General features: G+C 44.0%; 1 protein-coding gene across 1 annotated transcript in view; it reads left to right on the top strand.

Moving 5' to 3' along the window:
- LOC310862978 (receptor-type tyrosine-protein phosphatase gamma-like) overlaps nucleotides 1-17,500 on the top strand; it is a gene marked incomplete at its 3' end in the record, with an annotated part of 434,985 nt that overhangs the window by 356,774 nt on the left and 60,711 nt on the right. The window contains 1 exon segment of the mRNA XM_083771100.1: nucleotides 7,898-8,082. Within this exon segment, the coding sequence (XP_083627226.1) occupies nucleotides 7,898-8,082 (185 nt within the window).

Raw genomic sequence — 17,500 nt, 5'->3', positions numbered from 1 at the left:
GGGCCCAATGACAGCGCCACAACAGGCCATTATATCACAAAGTCCCGATTTCCTTAGTGGCTTCACAAAATATCTGTCTGACTGCCCCCCTGATTGGAAGGTGGCTGTCCCAACCTCCCTACATTTCAAACACATCATTCTGAAACACATCATTTCTCATAAATTATAAACTATTTGGGTTGTTCTGCTAAATGTGATGTTTCTATCCATCCATCAGTACAAAAAACAATAAGTATCTTTATTCGAAGGTAAAAGTCTACGTTTCGGTAGTGATAAATAAATTATTAAAATACAATATGATAATTGAGTGTGCCTTTACTAAATATGTGCCCCTTAGATTTGGTGCAACTATTAGTTTTTCCAAAATATAGTTTTTCCAAAATAGCATACAAATTTCACACAATTTCCAACTCTGAATTTGAACCAATTCGGTAGAATGGCCCATACTGTATATACTGTAAAGTGAGTACTGTAGTACATACATGGGCAACTGGCGGCATGGGGGCCACATGCGGCCCCCACTTTCACTTATTGATTTCAGCTGTTACAGTTCCAAACATGCAACATGACCCGCTTTAATTACTTCAGTCTATATTAGTAGCTTAATGACTATAGTATTAAAACTGTATTGTCTTTTTTTCATGTCCAATATATTTGTATTTAAGTTCATAAAGTTGAACATAATTCAATAATAGTACTTCACTTTTTTGCTACTTTACTACTAAGTAAAGCATTAATTACAAAATAAAGTTAAAATACAGAGATAAGAGGTTTCCGCCCGACCGTATATGCAATAATGTGGCCCTCTGGTGTGAGTGTGGCCCTCTGGTGTGAGTGTGGCCCTCTGGTGTGAGTGTGGCCCTCTGGTGTGAGTGTGGCCCTCTGGTGTGAGTGTGGCCCTCTGGTGTGAGTGTGGCCCTCTGGTGTGAGTGTGGCCCTCTGGTGTGAGTGTGGGGACATAGTGGCCCTCTACATCATCAAAGTTGCCCACCCCTGTCGCAGTACACTCTGTTAGATGCACTCTCTTGCTGCAAAGTCTGTCAGCCACATCATGTGTGTCTGTCTGTATATGTATAGTGTGTGTGTGCGTGTGTGTGTGTGCGTGTGCGCGTGTGTGTGAGTGTGACTAATGGCTTTAGTAATGCTGAGCCACATGGGTCCACACTTGAGGATGTGATTACAAAAAAGAAAACCTCCACTGTAGCTATTTATGAGCACGCTAATCAATTTTGTGCGTGAGCCTATTCTCAATCAAAGCATGTTCATCACCATCATATTACCTTTCATATTTGCATAATAGGATGTCATGAATAAACATCGTATGAATATCAACAGAAAACACGTTAGGCTCAGTACGCGAGGCTCAAGGTTATTGAGAATTAACACGCAAAGCAGTACAGCAACGCAGTGCGCTGCAAATTCATCAGGCTCACGTTTACATAAACACAAACGCGAAAATGCAAATCCGAAAAGATCATATCACGCAAGAGGGTTGGCAGCTCAGAGACAGACACAGTTCTGGTTTTGATGATTTATAGTCTAGTCTGTGAGACAATTAGAATCATCATTACTAAATTACACAAATCAGATGAAACTGAAAACACCATGGCTTACTTTAAATACCTGACTGCCAGTTGCCACATGCTCCCTTGATTGGAACAGATGAGGTAGACACAGGGCAGAGGCCAAGAGGGGACTTTTTGTTCATTTTGTTGCCAAATTCCAGAACAGAACAGAGCTTACAATAATTATAAAGATAGAGCAAAACAATTATCTTCATTGCTTAGTCTATTCCTGTAATTAACAGTCTGCTACACCTACTTACTGTAGCAGTGAATTGGTGTTTGACAACCGGCAGATGCTGCTATAGCATCACTTATTCAACTGCAAATCGAATAAATATTGCTCTGAATTCCTTGCTTTTATCGTTAACTTCTAGTCACTCGAACCAGTAGCAGATTTCCCAAGTTCAAATGGAGCAGGTGAGTTGAGGCAGCACACGTCAGAGTTGCATCAGCTAACCAGGGCAACAAAATAGGCCTACAAATACCTCCATCTTAGATCTTGCTTCGATCGATTTTTGAGCCTGCTACATCAATATCGCTCCAAACAACTGGAATCAACATAACTAGGGCATTATGTTAAATCAAATAGCTCCCAATAACGCGCGGAACATCATTTGCACATGTACTGCCTGCAGGTTGTGGATGTGCGCCACATAACTTTTATCTGATGAAGGAGGACACCCTTGGCGTCGTGAAATCTGCAAATCAATAATAGTAGGTGTAAAAATGGAGTTACAAGTGTCCGCGCGGCGCTTTGCTTTGCTTTCCTTTCCTGCTCCATACATACATAATCAATACGCTGTGACAGGCTATGTGGAAGAGCGGGCAAAAAGAGAGCCAGGATGTACAGACGGGCATTCCTGTCATTCTGGTGTTCAATCCCTTTTCTATAATAGCACACACAGTGTGTACCTGTGTTAGTGTAGTGTATATATATCTGTCTGCCAAGCCATGTTGGCGTTATGCTATTTAGTGCACACACATGTGTATGCACATAATGTCTGTATATCAAAGTGATTCAGTGTCTATTGTGACACACGCTCGCTCTCTCTCTCTGTGTGTGTGTGTGTGTGTGTGTGTGTGTGTGTGTGTGTGTGTGTGTGTGTGTGTGTGTGTGTGTGTGTGTGTGTGTGTGTGTGTGTGTGTGTGTGTGTGTGTGTGCGTGCGCGAGTGTGCGTGTGTGTTTCCGGTGCTGCATGACATGTCTGCATTTACATGTCCATATATACTCCAAAGTATGTGGAAGTGCAGCTGGTTGGTGGAACAAGTACCATGGCAACGGGACAGCCATTCAACATAGAGCCCTGCTTCTCCTGCCGAGAGGAGTACTGGTCAAACAGAGACACCTAGTGGTCAGAAGAAGACACTGCCCTGTCTTAAATTCTCTTGTATTTACAAAGAACATTATGGAGGCTGCAATGTTATCTTGGTGTGCAATTACAGTTGTATTATGTGAGCCTTTGGACAAACTTGGTCTCTCAGAGAAAGAGAGATGTATGCATGCATGTATTGTGTGCTTGCGTGCAACGTACTGCATGCACATGCGTGCGTGCGCATTCATATCTGTGTGAGTGCATATTTTACAGTTTGTGTGTGTTTGTGTGAGTGCGTGCGTGCGTGAAGTGGGCTGTTATAGCTGATTTGAAAGATTTGGGGTGGTGGTTCATTTAAAAACTGCATAGAAGGCAAACACATTATAAGACAACGTGAAACCGGTGAGTTTGTTTTAAGAATAAACTGACTTCATTTTCATTTTATTGTCGGGGGGACAGTGATTCCATAGATCATTCCAAACACAATTGTTTTGCCTATTAATTTGGGGAAAGTTTATCAGAAGACCTGAGCGATCTCACATTGTCATGTGGGCACAAAATAATCTGATAATGTAACTTGGGGCCATATCATTTTATAGCACTTTGTGATTTATTTTTCTGCTGTCATTGGGTAGCCATAATAGTGTAATGCAGCAAGCACTAGTGTAATGCAAGACTATGGCTCAAGAGGTAGAGCAGGTCGTCCAATGATCCATGGGTCGGTGGTTCGAATCCCAGCTCCTTCTGTCTACATGTCGAAGTGTCCTTGGGCAAAGACACTGAACCCCAAATTGCTCCTGATGTGCTGGTTGGTGCACCTTGCATGGCTTCCACCGCAATCGGTGTATGAATGCACGATCTATGTAAAGCGCCTTGGATAAAGGCGCTATGTAAATGCACAATTTACCATTTTTATTTATTTTCCCCTGTGCTGATCAGCACAGGACGGTGACGGATGGCAAAAGGACTTGAAGTGGTGTTCATCTCAGGCTTTTATGCTGGCTGCTGGCTGATGGAGACATGAGACACTAAGCCACTCCTCCCACCTTCACTCCACCCTCCAATCGCCATGCACTGAAAAACACTGACAGTGGATTAAAAAATTTAGCTATTGAAAAATAGCAGATCTACAAGCTCATAGCCATCAAGTGGTAATAACAGCAAAAAGTCTGGTAGCCATATTTTGTTCCAACTGGAGCTGCCTGAGACACGGGGCAGCGACGCAGGCTGCTGAGCCGTGAGTTACAGTAGCCTAATCGAGATAATAGGAATTAGGAAACAATAACATGAATGTGACCAGATTTAACTGAGAGACTGCCATCGCGCAAATTCCAGCTTTTCACCAGAGGAGAAAAACTTTTTTTTTCTTATTTTTTCCCCAAAATGAGTTAATAGCACAGGCAGACTCTTCACGTACTAGAGCATGTCTGAATTAAGTGTCAGAGCTGAAATCGACATAAATATGAAATAAATGCTTAAACATGTAGCTATAGGTGTAATGTTAGAGACCACAGAAGTGAACCTTTCAAGCCTCTTTTCTCAACTGGCTGTTTCTCTGCAAGACATTACTCTATAAGCCATATCTCCAAAACTGGTTTGATCAGGATATAGTTGGAAATGTTTCTTAGTTGAAATAAACAGGATAGGACAACTTTCTTCATGTGTATTTAAAAGTCCATGTCTTGGTCAAAGAAGTAAACTTCTGAACGGGAACCCCTTTTGGTGTTAGCATCATGTTATGCTTTAGCTATTGAAAAATAGCAGATCTACAAGCTCGTAGCGCGCCACCGAGAGGCACGCTACGTGCTTGTAGGTCTGCTATTTTTGAAAAATCGAAGAACGACTGACATTTTTTTAATCTGATCTCAGGTCAGAATGGGTTAATCAGACCAGTGTGTGTCCAGTGGAAACCTCGTATGAATCTGATCTCAGGTCAGAATGGGTTAAGCTGGCCAGAGAACCAATACGCTGCTGTATACCATTTCAGATATACGCTCTGGCCTATAATGACATAATTCTTATTATTATTAAGATAATGTTGGGATGATTTCATCCAGAGCGATTTACAAATGCAAGATGCAAAACCAAAGGCATGAATTAAACCCGATGGGTCAACAATCCACAGAGTAAATAAACACATGAGTAGAGTGCAAAGACAACAATAAAAAATTCAGACATATAGCAGACGCTTTTATCCGGAGCAACTTAACCCATTTTGGTGTTAGCCTCATGCTATGCTTTAGCTATTGAAAAATAGCAGATCTACAAGCTCATAGCGAGCTTGTAGGTCTGCTATTTTTGAAAAATCTAAACATAGCTTTTTCAGAAAGCTGTCAGGATGTAGAAGACATTTTTTAGAATCTGATCTCGGGTCAGAATGGGTTAAAAATCTACTTTGAAATCAAGCTTGAGCCCTCATCAACACACGACAGCATAGTCACATAAGAGAAGGATGCAGTGCATCATGAGGCACGGAACAAAATGTGAACACGTAGCAACATAGATTTGTATGCTAGCATCTTTAAATAAACATGACAAGAAGGGATACACGGAGTGCACGGGGGTGAGGTGGAGTCTGAAGAGGTGGAGTTTTCAGACTGAGGCGGAAAGTGAGGAGTGCAGTTCTGACTGCGAGGAGTGAGTTTAATCCAGTATACAGCTTGAAAACCAAACCACGAGGGAAAAGATTCTAGGACGTGTGGAGCATATAGGCCCGGGTGTTATAGGGAAGGGAAGAAGGACAGGCTTCCTGAGTTAGCTGATGAGCTGCAGTAAGGCTTAGTTATACCGTATGACGTCATGAGGTGCCCTGCCCATGTCCATAGCCTTTTCATCACTTCTACTGGTTGTGGGCAGCAACTGGAAGCCAGTGAAGTGAATGCAAAAGACGTATATATATATTATTGTTTTAGTTAAAAAGGCACAATTTGGTCAAGTTGAGCATGTAAATCAACACCGAGGGGAAACAAAACACCAACAACCACAGAGAGGCATGCACTGCAGATACACAGTTTGACATCCTGGACTCACTGATACAGTCACTAAATCTATGTGACACAGTTCATTCAAGGCTAAATTGTATCAACCTCTCTGACAGGTCTGTGCGTGTGCGTGTGCGTGCGTGCGTGCGTGCGAGTGCGTGCGTGTGTGCGAGAGAGATAGAGACAGAGATAGAGAGAGAGAGCCAGCTGCATGAGTCAGACTGTCTCACAGCAATATTAATAACACACCATGAATACAACTCACGATCTTCTACCACGTCTTCGGTCTGCTTCCTCTCTCTCTCTCGCTCTCTCTCAATTTCAATTTTCAATTAAATTAGCTTTATTGGCATGAATGTAATAACTGCAGTATTGCCAAAGCATACAATGCAGCAAAAGATTATATAAAATAAAAATATAACGGAAAACAATATCAAACGTACAAATATAACTTGCACAAAACAATTATGCAAATGATCAAAATGTACAGTATTAAAGTGTCCGTGGTGTGTGTGTGTGTGTGTGTGTGTGTGTGTGTGTGTGTGTGTGTGTGTGTGTGTGTGTGTGTGTGTGTGTGTGTGTGTGTGTGTGTGTGTGTGTGTGTGTGTGTGTGTGTGTGTGTCAAGATAATGGTCACATTTAGTGTTGTTTTTTATTTGTCCCTCATTGTGTGACATGCAGTCACATACTGTGCAGCCAGGTGTGCTGCAGGTCCCTCTCCTAAAATTCTCTCTCTCTCTCTCTCTCTCTCTCTCTCTCTCTCTCTCTCTCTTCTTTCTCTCTCTCTCTCTCACACACACACACACACACACACACACACACACACACACACACACACACACACACACACACACACACACACACTCTTACTCTCTCTCAAATCAAATCTCTCACTCTCCACCTTTCTCCCCCTAATTTTAATTCTCCGCTTTTCCTCGCTTTCGCTCTCATTCTCTTTCTCTCCCTCAGTCTCTCGTCCTGTTATTTGAGATTATGAAGTGTACAGGGACTACAGAGCTAGCAAATATCATTTTCTCATTACATTCTCTCTCTCTCTCTCTCTCTCTCTGTCTCTCTCTCTCTCTCTCTCTCTCTCTCTCTCTCTCTCTCTCTCTCTCTCTCTCTCTCTCTCTCCTGCACTGGAGGGCTTCAATACAAAATGGGCAATAGGGGGAGTGTTGTGCTCTGTATCGCTTCTTTAACCTCATCTGGACAAAGATACAGAACCTTGCCATGGAAAAAGGTCCGTTTCAGTAGGAGTTTTGTCCCCTCAGCCATCGCGGCATTAAACAAACTGCCCCGCCGATAGGATGGTTCTGTACACAGTGGGGACCTCATGTTTTGTTTTTGTTTTTTTTGTATTGTCTTGGTGTTATGTGCTCTGTGTTGTTTTTGATGTGGGTGTTGAACAGATTGTGAAGACAAATATCCTTCGGGACAATAAAGATTATTATTATTATTATTATTAGTGATGGGCGATGACGAACTGCTCTTCACCTTTTGATCTTTTCTTCAAAGGACGGTGTCGTTCCTGTGAATTCCTTTTTTATTTTTCCGAATAATAAGACTGGCATGTATAGTTAAGATCCTGTTTTGACCCGTATCACCCCGGCAGTGCGCAATAAAGGACCTTTTAACCCATTCTGAACGGGGAACCCATTTTGGTGTTAGCATCATGTTATGCTTTAGCTATTGAAAAATAGCAGATCTACAAGCTCATAGCGCGCCACCGAGTGGCGCGCTACGAGCTTGTAGGTCTGCTATTTAAAAAAAATCGAAGAACGACTGACATTTTTTTAAATCTGATCTCGGGTCAGAATGGGTTAATCAGACCAGTGTGTGCGGTGGAAACCTCGTATGAATCTGATCTCAGGTCAGAATGGGTTCAAATCAAATCTCTCTCTCCCGCATCCGATTACCCGATCTCTAACGTTCCATTTCTCTCCCTCCGTTCCTCTCTACTCCCTCCCTCCTCTCCTCTCCTCTGTCCTTCTATCCTCCTCCCTCCTCCTCCCCCCCTCCCCCCCCCCCCCTGCAGTGTGCAGCAGCGCTCCGTTCAACATGAAGGTGCAGCACGTGAACAGCAGTGCGCTGGTGGTGCGCTGGGCGCGCCCCGAGGTCACCTACCACCCGCCCATCCTGCACTTCCTGGTGTCCTACAGCTGGACGGCGCACGACGACAGCTACGAGGAGACGCACGTCACCGACGCCAAGCACAAACTGGTGAGACACACGCTGGTGAGGCCCAAACGCACGCACGCACGCACGCTCACACATACTCACGCATACACGCGCGGCGCGCACACACACACATGCGCACACACATTTCAATTTCTATATTTTAATCCACAAATTACAATTAATTTTCACAAGGAAACAAATATGACGGGGTTGACAGTTCATGTTCACTTAAAGGGACACTCCACCCTTTTTGCAAAAAAATATATGTTGATGACATTTAGGAGCTGGGGGTCTTTGTGTGTAATATGTGGTTTTAGATATTTTAGATTGTATCAGTGAGCCCAGTGTCTCTGATGTCATGGACACTGGGATCACTTACTTCCTGGACTACATGTGTACTCAGTAAGACAGACCCCCCCCTATCCACAAGGAGGAGCAGTGCACCAAAGTATTTTGGGAATTGTAGTCCAGGAAGGAAGTGAGACCAGTGTCCATGACATCAGAGACACTGGGCTCACTGCTACAATCTAAAATATCTAAAACCACATATTACACACATAAAGACCCCCGGGAAAGTGTTCTAAAGCTTCTAAACGTCATTAACATAATTTGTAAGTGTCCCTTTAACCCATTTTGACGTAAGATTCTAAAAATGTCTTCTACATCCTGACAGTTTTCTGAAAAAGCCATGTTTCTATGTCAATGGTTCTTCGATTTTTCAAAAATAGCAGACCTACAAGCTCGTAGACCTATGAGCTTGTAGATCTGCTATTTTTCAATAGCTAAAGCATAACATGATGCTAACACCAAAAGGGGTTCCCACCTAAAATGGGTTAAGGATACACATGGCACCTCCTCCTCCTCCACACAGACAAACTGCCTAGAACAGCCCAAACAGAACACCAAGCACAAACTGGTGAGACACACGCGCACACACACACACACACACACACGCACGCACGCACGCACGCACGCACGCACGCACGCACGCACGCACGCACACACACACACACACACACACACACACACACACACACACACACACACACACACACACACACACACACACACACACACACACACACACACACACACACACAGACAGGCAGGCACACTCACAGACGCAGGCACACCCACATTTAACATATGTATTTGCATTCACATTTTACAAGAAATTCTTGAACACAAACAATAGTGGATGTGCAAACTTGAAAAAACTCTACAACAAGTGCTTCAGGATAGCACACACGCACACGCACGCACACACACACGCAAACACACACACACACACGTGCGCGCACACGCACACACACAGTTTGGGAGTGTGCTGTTATTCATTGCTCGATGTTTCAGATATGCTGAGGATTTTGCATCATCAAAAACAATACAGTATGGGACTCTTGTTTACAAAGGTCTTCAGAAAGATAATAACTCTTTGGAATAACTTACTTAGGGAACAACAGCACGCACACAAACATGCACTCTAAAATCAAAGATGATTGCATCATTTGGACATGTTTAGTGAGCAACGCGCTCCCGGGAAAATTAATAACTTCCATTGCAGTTGAACTCTTTCAACTCACTCTCACTCCTGCACATGCACGCACGCACGCACGCACGCACGCACGCACGCACGCACGCATGTACTGTAAAAAAGAATATCACATCATACTCCAAGCATAAAGATGCATGTAATTCTAGAAACTGCTAAGATGCAGCATATCTGCAGTATTTGTGTATGCAAGTATATACTGTATATGCACAGTACACACTGACACACATACGTAGATCTTCTATTTTTCAATAGATAAAGCGTAACATGATGCTAACACCAAAATGGGTTCCCGTTCAGAATGGGTTAAGCAGTGGTGGGCAACTTTGACGATGGAGAGGGTCACTATATCTCCACACTCACTCCAGAGAGCCACATCGCATATTACTGTCATATAGCGAAAATAGCCGATCTACACTCAGAGCTTGTAAATCTAAAGCTAAAGCTTGTAGATCTGCTATTTTTGAAAAATCGTGAAAATGAGGCGCAAATCTTTATATTCTTTCAGAGCGTTTTTAACTCAAATATTTTAAATATATTACATATAATTTTTGCGGTCCTTGAAATGGAATAGTTTGAGAACCACTGACATAGAAACATGGGTTTGTCAGAAATCTGTCATGATTTGTCAGAGATTAGTAGAATCTGGTCTCCGTTCTAAATGGGTTCAGGCCGAGGCTTCATCCCCCTACATCATGGTCCTGTTCTAAATGGGTTCAGGCAGAGGCTTCATCCCCCTACATCATGGTCCTGTCCTGTTCTAAATGGGTTCAGGCCGAGGCTTCATCCCCCTACATCATGGTCCTGTTCTAAATGGGTTCAGGCAGAGGCTTCATCCCCCTACATCATGGTCCTGTCCTGTTCTAAATGGGTTCAGGCCGAGGCTTCATCCCCCTACATCATGGTCCTGTTCTAAATGGGTTCAGGCAGAGGCTTCATCCCCCTACATCATGGTCCTGTCCTGTTCTAAATGGGTTCAGGCCGAGGCTTCATCCCCCTACATCATGGTCCTGTCCTGTTCTAAATGGGTTCAGGCAGAGGCTTCATCCCCCTACATCATGGTCCTGTCCTGTTCTAAATGGGTTCAGGCAGAGGCTTCATCCCCCTACATCATGGTCCTGTCCGGCTAGCAGAACACTAATGCTAGGCTTTAGAGACATGGAGGATTGTTATTACCGTATGACCTTGGCTGTACATACAGGTAGGCCCAAAGATCAGAGCGCCTCCTAGTGGTGACAGAAGAGTTGCACTGCAAACATTGTACCTTTGAAACAGAGATCTCTATCTCTCTCTCTCATTTTTGCCCCTCTTTCCTCCCTCTCTTTCCCTTTCTATCAGGCTTTTACTCATGTCGTTATTCCTGTATCTTAATCTTTCCCCTGACAGCTCTCACAGTGGGAGGGGGGGGGGGGGGGGCGAGGGGGGTGTACAGTCGGCTACATGGCTCTCTGACCCTCCATCACAGTCGATGGAGAATCCCTGTGTAATGAAAGCCTATAAGTGTCCCTAAGTGAATCTATGCAACCGAACTATAGGAGCAGTCAGTCAGAGGGAATAATTCCGAGGGTGGGTAATGGAGCCTGTGTCATGGCGGTCAGCCGTTGCCGCCGTGGTCCAAATGCTAAGGTCACTACACCATATAGTTGCTGTGGATTCAGTAACACATGTGTGGAGGTGTGTTGGGGAGCTGTGTGTGTAGCAGACTCTGGAGAGGGGATAGGCAGCTAGGCTACGTACTGTGGTGTGTTGTGGAGCTGTGTGTGTAGCAGACTCTGGAGAGGGGATAGGCAGCTAGGCTACGTACTGTGGTGTGTTGTGGAGCTGTGTGTGTAGCAGACTCTGGAGAGGGGATAGGCTACATACTGTGGTGTGTTGGGGAGCTGTGTGTGTAGCAGACTCTGGAGAGGGTATAGGCAGCTAGGCTACGTACTGTGGTGTGTTGTGGAGCTGTGTGTGTAGCAGACTCTGGAGAGGGGATAGGCAGCTAGGCTACGTACTGTGGTGTGTTGTGGAGCTGTGTGTGTAGCAGACTCTGGAGAGGGGATAGGCTACATACTGTGGTGTGTTGTGGAGCTGTGTGTGTAGCAGACTCTGGAGAGGGGATAGGCAGCTAGGCTACGTACTGTGGTGTGTTGTGGAGCTGTGTGTGTAGCAGACTCTGGAGAGGGTAGGCTATACTGTATTGATCAGCGCTGAGGCCAGAATGAAGACAAGGCCATTGAACTCTTGTTATTCACTGTCAAGTCTTCTTGGACGCTGGTTCCCAAACAGCGGGTCGGGACCCGTTTGTAGTATGGGTCACGGATCGATTTGTGTATGGGTCATGGGCGGCTCAAGTAAAAATCCCATTTTATTTTTCTATCAGTGGAAAAATATAGACATATACTGTATACACATCGACGGAGCTTGAACTTGACGCCTGGGGGTACAACTGCTCGGCCAACGACACCCACGCGCACGCGAAGCCTTTATTTTATTATTTTAGCGTTTTTACAATGCCCTAACCCCTAAAAATTAGTTATTTAGGTAGTACAGCAGCTCACACACATACACACATGCACTACAGCCATACAGCGAGTCATCATATCATGATAAGAGAGATGATTACAAACTACAGTCAGAAGCCAGAAGTTAAGTTTAATTTATTTTTATTTTTTTTGCCACCCCCTGAACCCCCTCAAGCTCCGCCCATACATTTCAAATGTGATCTTTGGGGTCTGGGCCTGTTCTAGGGGTTAGGGGTAAAGAAGTACACAGATCTCTGGGGTCTGGTCCTGTTCTAGGGGTTAGGGGTAAAGAAGTACACAGATCTTTGGGGTCTGGGCCTGTTCTAGGGGTTAGGGGTGAAGAAGTACACAGATCTTTGGGGTCTGGGCCTGTTCTAGGGGTTAGGGGTGAAGAAATACACAGATCTTTGGGGTCTGGGCCTGTTCTAGGGGTTAGGGGTGAAGAAGTACACAGATCTTTGGGGTCTGGGCCTGTTCTAGGGGTTAGGGGTGAAGAAGTACACAGATCTTTGGGGTCTGGGCCTGTTCTAGGGGTTAGGGGTGAAGAAGTACACAGATCTTTGGGCCTGTTCTCGTTCAGTTGCCATAAAGTATAGCAATACCACAATATGAAATTAAGTAAGTAAAGTAAAAGGCCTGTATTCAAAATGTTTCTATGTTACTTGAGTAAAAGTACAAAAGTATTGCAATCAAAATATACTCGCAGTATCAAAAGTAAAAGTACGCTGTTTCTTCTCAATTTGAACGTTTTTAACAATTTTCAAATAGCCGACCTATAATATTTATAGGGCTTAAGGGGTTCATGTTTTGCAATAATAATGAGATGTGCCAGAGTAATGCCCCCATCCCAATGGCCCCGGTTACACTTTGTAAATTCTTGCTGTCAGAATACACTCCAGTGGCCCGGGCGGCTGGCGTAGCCGTCTGCGCACCTTGGCTGGTAATCCAGTCTGGCAGTGTGCCGCGGGTTCGACTCCCGATCCCGACAGCCTTTATTGCATGTCACCCCCCATCTCTCTCTCACCATTTCCTGTCAGCCTATACTGTATACCTATATCCCTCTATAAAAAATAAAATAAAAGGCGAAAGCCACAAAAAATATATCTTTAAAAAAGAAAAATACTCTCCAGTTCAATAAGTAATATTTAAGGCAGAAATCCTGCATCCCGCAGGAGGTTATTGTCCCAGGTTTGAGCTTCAGCTTTATTGTCCCACCAGGGGGAAATTGGCTTTTGCAGCGTCAATAAGCCAAGCAGTTCACAGACCAGCCAAAAAATATATATTATTTTAATCTTTATTCGTCGCAAACATGGTATTTTCCTGGGCTAGGAGTGATTAAGGCTCTGGTTCGGGTGATAATGTTCATGCTGTGTGCCTTTTCATGGAAAGGTGCATCTCTAGACCAGGGGTTTTCAACCTTTTTACACTGAAGTACCACCACAGAAAATATCTGGCTCTCCAAGTACCACTACAATAAATTATGTTAAAAAATACAGGTAGCGTAGATAGACCTGCCCCATCCTATTCAGCTATTATTAACCCAGGAGGAAAATGTGATTTATTCTTTAAATTGTTTAGTTTTTGTTCACAGACAATCAGACCATTTTGCTGCTGCTCTGATGCACAACCATATATATATACTATAGTATATTTCTAATGTGATTAAAACTGTCCTAAAGTCTTTCGGCTAGGTGTGCTTTCATGCTCATTTCAACCAATTGCTTGGTCAGAGCAACTACCTGTATTAATATAAATATTTCATTCCACTTTTGTCTTTTTCTCCTTTTTTGGGCGACTCCTCTGTGTACCACAAGAGGGGGGCTCCAGTACCACCAGTGGTACTAGTACCAGTGGTTGGGAACCCATGATGATCTAGACCAGTGATTCCCAAACCCAGACCCAGAAGACAGATCTGCCCAGTAAGGGCTGAATCCAGTTTTTGCGACCGGCACGTCTGTCGGTAAACACCGTCGGCCGGTCCGTAGGTGCGTCGGCCGGTCTGTGTTGTATTTTTGCATGTGGAAGCTAGTTCGAACCACGCTCGCGGCAGGCAACATTTTATTATATTTAAAAAAAGCAGACAGGCAGGCAGGCAGGCAGACAGACAGACAGACAGACAGACAGACAGACACCAGGCAGGCAGGCAGACAGACAGGCAGACAGACACCAGGCAGGCAGGCAGGCAGGCAGACAGGCAGACGGACAGCCTGCCTGCCTGCCTGCCTGCCTGCCTATCAAATAATTAATAATGTATTATTTCAATACGGCTATTATTTTAAATGGCCGTTTTTTAAAATCTCCTCTCCTCACCTGGGCCGCTCAGGTATAGGAGGTTAGACATACGGGAGGGGAGGTGCGTGCGTGCGTGCGGGGGTAAATGTGTCAAGTCACGTGACCACTGGCTGTGCTACGAATATGAATTATTATTATAGCTAACTTAATAGTTCCTGCTGTAAATCACGTTTTGATATCGGTTATCTTCCATGTTTTTTTTCTGCTCTCGTTGCAAAAGATAAGTCCAGTGGAACACTTCTTCTGTCTGTCTGTCTGTCTGCCTGCCTGCCTGCCTGCCTGCCTGCCTGCCTGCCTGCCTGTCTGCTTTTTAAAAATATAATAAAATGTTGCCTGCCGCGAGCGTGGTTCGAACTAGCTTCCACATGCAAAAATACATTGAGAGGCGAGAGCATAGACCGCTACACCAAGGAAGCCATACGTTACTTAAAAGAAGTGTTCCACTGGACTTATCTTTTGCAACGAGAGCAGAAAAAAATATATATATGAAGAAAGACCTAATCACGGACCGGCCGACGCACATGACGGATCGGCCGACGTGAACACAGACTGGCCGACGTAAAGACGGACCGGCCGACGCACATACGGACCGGCCGACGTGAACACAGACCGGCCGACGTAAATACGGAGCGGCCGACGTAAATACTGACCGGCCGACGTAAAAACTGACCGGCCGACGTAAACACTGACCGGCCGACCCATCGCACCGGCCGGCCGACGTGAAATACGTCGGCTGCTAAAATTGCATTCGGACCGACCGGCCGACCTATAAAAAGACCGGCCGACGGTGCGTAACGACCGACAGTCGGTCGCAAGAAATGGATTCTGCCCTCCCTCGATCTGCCTGGGACCCAAAAGTTGTGAAAATTTGCAGATCTACAAGCACACAACGCGTCACTTCCTGCCATGTTGTGAGCTTGTAGATCGGCTATTTTCACCACTACGTTAACATTTTGTCTTCTAATTTCTTAGATTTTTCTTTTATTTCTCAATGAAATTACTGAAAAAAATCATGGTTTAAATTCATGGAAAACTTTTGAAATAATAATAATTCAAAACAAAAATGTATAGAAAACAAAATAAAAATAAAATGTGTCCACGACCCACAAATGGGTCCCGACCCACTGTTGGGTTTGATTGATTGATTTATTTACAACAGTTTGCAGAATTACAGTACATTTCAAGCACAAACCCAATACAAAGACTGTTAACTGTGAGTGGACGACCCAATTAAGCATTACACGTGTTTACAAGAGGGTCCACCATGTTCAATTCATCAAAACATTTTGAGACGTACAAATAGACACTTCCATAATAGTCAAAGAACAGAACAGGAATTCAATCATAATTCTGGGGAATCAGTATAGAGTTCTAGGCTATTCAGACTTCTGAACACGATGCAGAGTCCTCTGGCTGACTCAACCTGAGGCTGTTGAGCGTCTGCTTGTCAGTGAAGTGAGTCTGGTCTGATCGTGCATGCGTCAAGGTCGCACTTGAAAAAAGTGCAGTTGAGGCCGACAGCTCTAGCTTTTAAGGGAGCTATGTACTTATTTGTTGTTGATACGACAGGTCTTAAGTAAATAAGAAAATCCTCTTTTAAACACATGAATTGAACCCTGAACAGTAGTACCAATGGGGAGCTACCATGGTGAATGTAATAGTGTCCCGACTGGGATTACCTGACAGAGTACAGAGAGAGAGAGAGTTGCCTGAGAACAGAATGCAAGGTGATACTTCTTTTCAAGGGAGCTATTTTCACTTTCGATTTATATGACAGGGCTTAAGTAAATAAGAAAATCCTCTTTTAAACAAATTCATTGAACCCTGAACAGTATAGTAGCGATGAGGAACTACTAGGCATGTAACGATACACTCAACTCACGATAAGATACGTATCACGATATGAGGTTCACGATATGATTTCTCACCATATTTTCAACAAAATTATTTTCCAGACAAATGACCTATTATTTTTATTTTTTATGATTTATCTTCCCCCCCCAAAGCTTTTTTCACAATTTTTATTTAACTACATTGCAAAGACAATTGCCTGATGTATTAATGAGCATCAATAACGACCATCACCTGGGCACAGTCACAGACACATAGCTCCCCTCTCCAGGCCTCTACTGTCTAATTTCTCTCCAAAATCATGTGAATATGATGGAATATGATTACAGCTGACATTTCTTATCACACACTAGCCCCCCCTAAAAAAAAAAAAAGCATTATTATTATTATTTTTATTTTTTTATTTTTTTTAAATAAATCGCTACATATCGTCGGGATATAATATCGATATATCGCGATATACGATATATCGTTACATGCCTAGGAACTACCGTGGTGAACGTAATATTACATTCCCCACTGGGATTACCAGTCACCTGAGAACACGTCGTCAGATGCTCCTGTGGCGGGCCTCGCCCTTGTTCGGAACGCAGCCGTTCTGTGAACTGGCAAAGGTCGCCAGCTGTTTCTCCGCTCTGTGCTTTGGCTCTTTGCTCCCTGTCTCCTCAGCCGTGCAATTCTACCACGGCGTCAGCTGTAACCGTGTTCGGCGGCCATGTTTGACTTTGACACTCGTCACGTCAAGTGACATTGACATTGGATTCACAATGCTGCATGGAACTTAATACCCTGGCATGGGCCAGGGTAATATATCACTGACTGTCTGGGACGTCAGTGTGGAAGATTTATTTCCAAGGGACGGTTATACAAACAGAATCCGACGTTCCGTCTCACTTTGAATACAAATACAGGGCTCTGATTGGTCACTCGCAACTCTGGGGTGAGTGAAATGTAATCCAAACTGAGGAGTGCCCAGACCAATTCTGCTCAGGGCATTTTTCTGTCCTGTTTTGGTTTCCAGGCTATAGAAACAAAATGCCGTAGACTAGAGTGAGATTTAGTAACATCACATGTTGTGCTTTTTTCCCCCCTCCATGTTTGCCATGTTGAGTTCATTCCGCAGATTATCACCTCTCCTTTCATCACTCCCAGGGCAAATTAATTTGTTACTTTCCGTGACTTTCTGTGAATTTGTCAGACATGACAAAAAAACAGATTGCAGAGGGAATTACATTGTCAGCCATGTGTAAGGCACAGA

This window comes from Protomyctophum parallelum (assembly GCF_964188405.1).
Source record: "Protomyctophum parallelum genome assembly, chromosome: 8".
In the NCBI taxonomy this organism is placed as follows: Eukaryota; Metazoa; Chordata; class Actinopteri; order Myctophiformes; family Myctophidae; genus Protomyctophum; species Protomyctophum parallelum.
The sequence above is the reverse complement of the archived record's forward strand: the minus strand, read 5'-3'. Positions and strand labels throughout refer to the sequence as shown.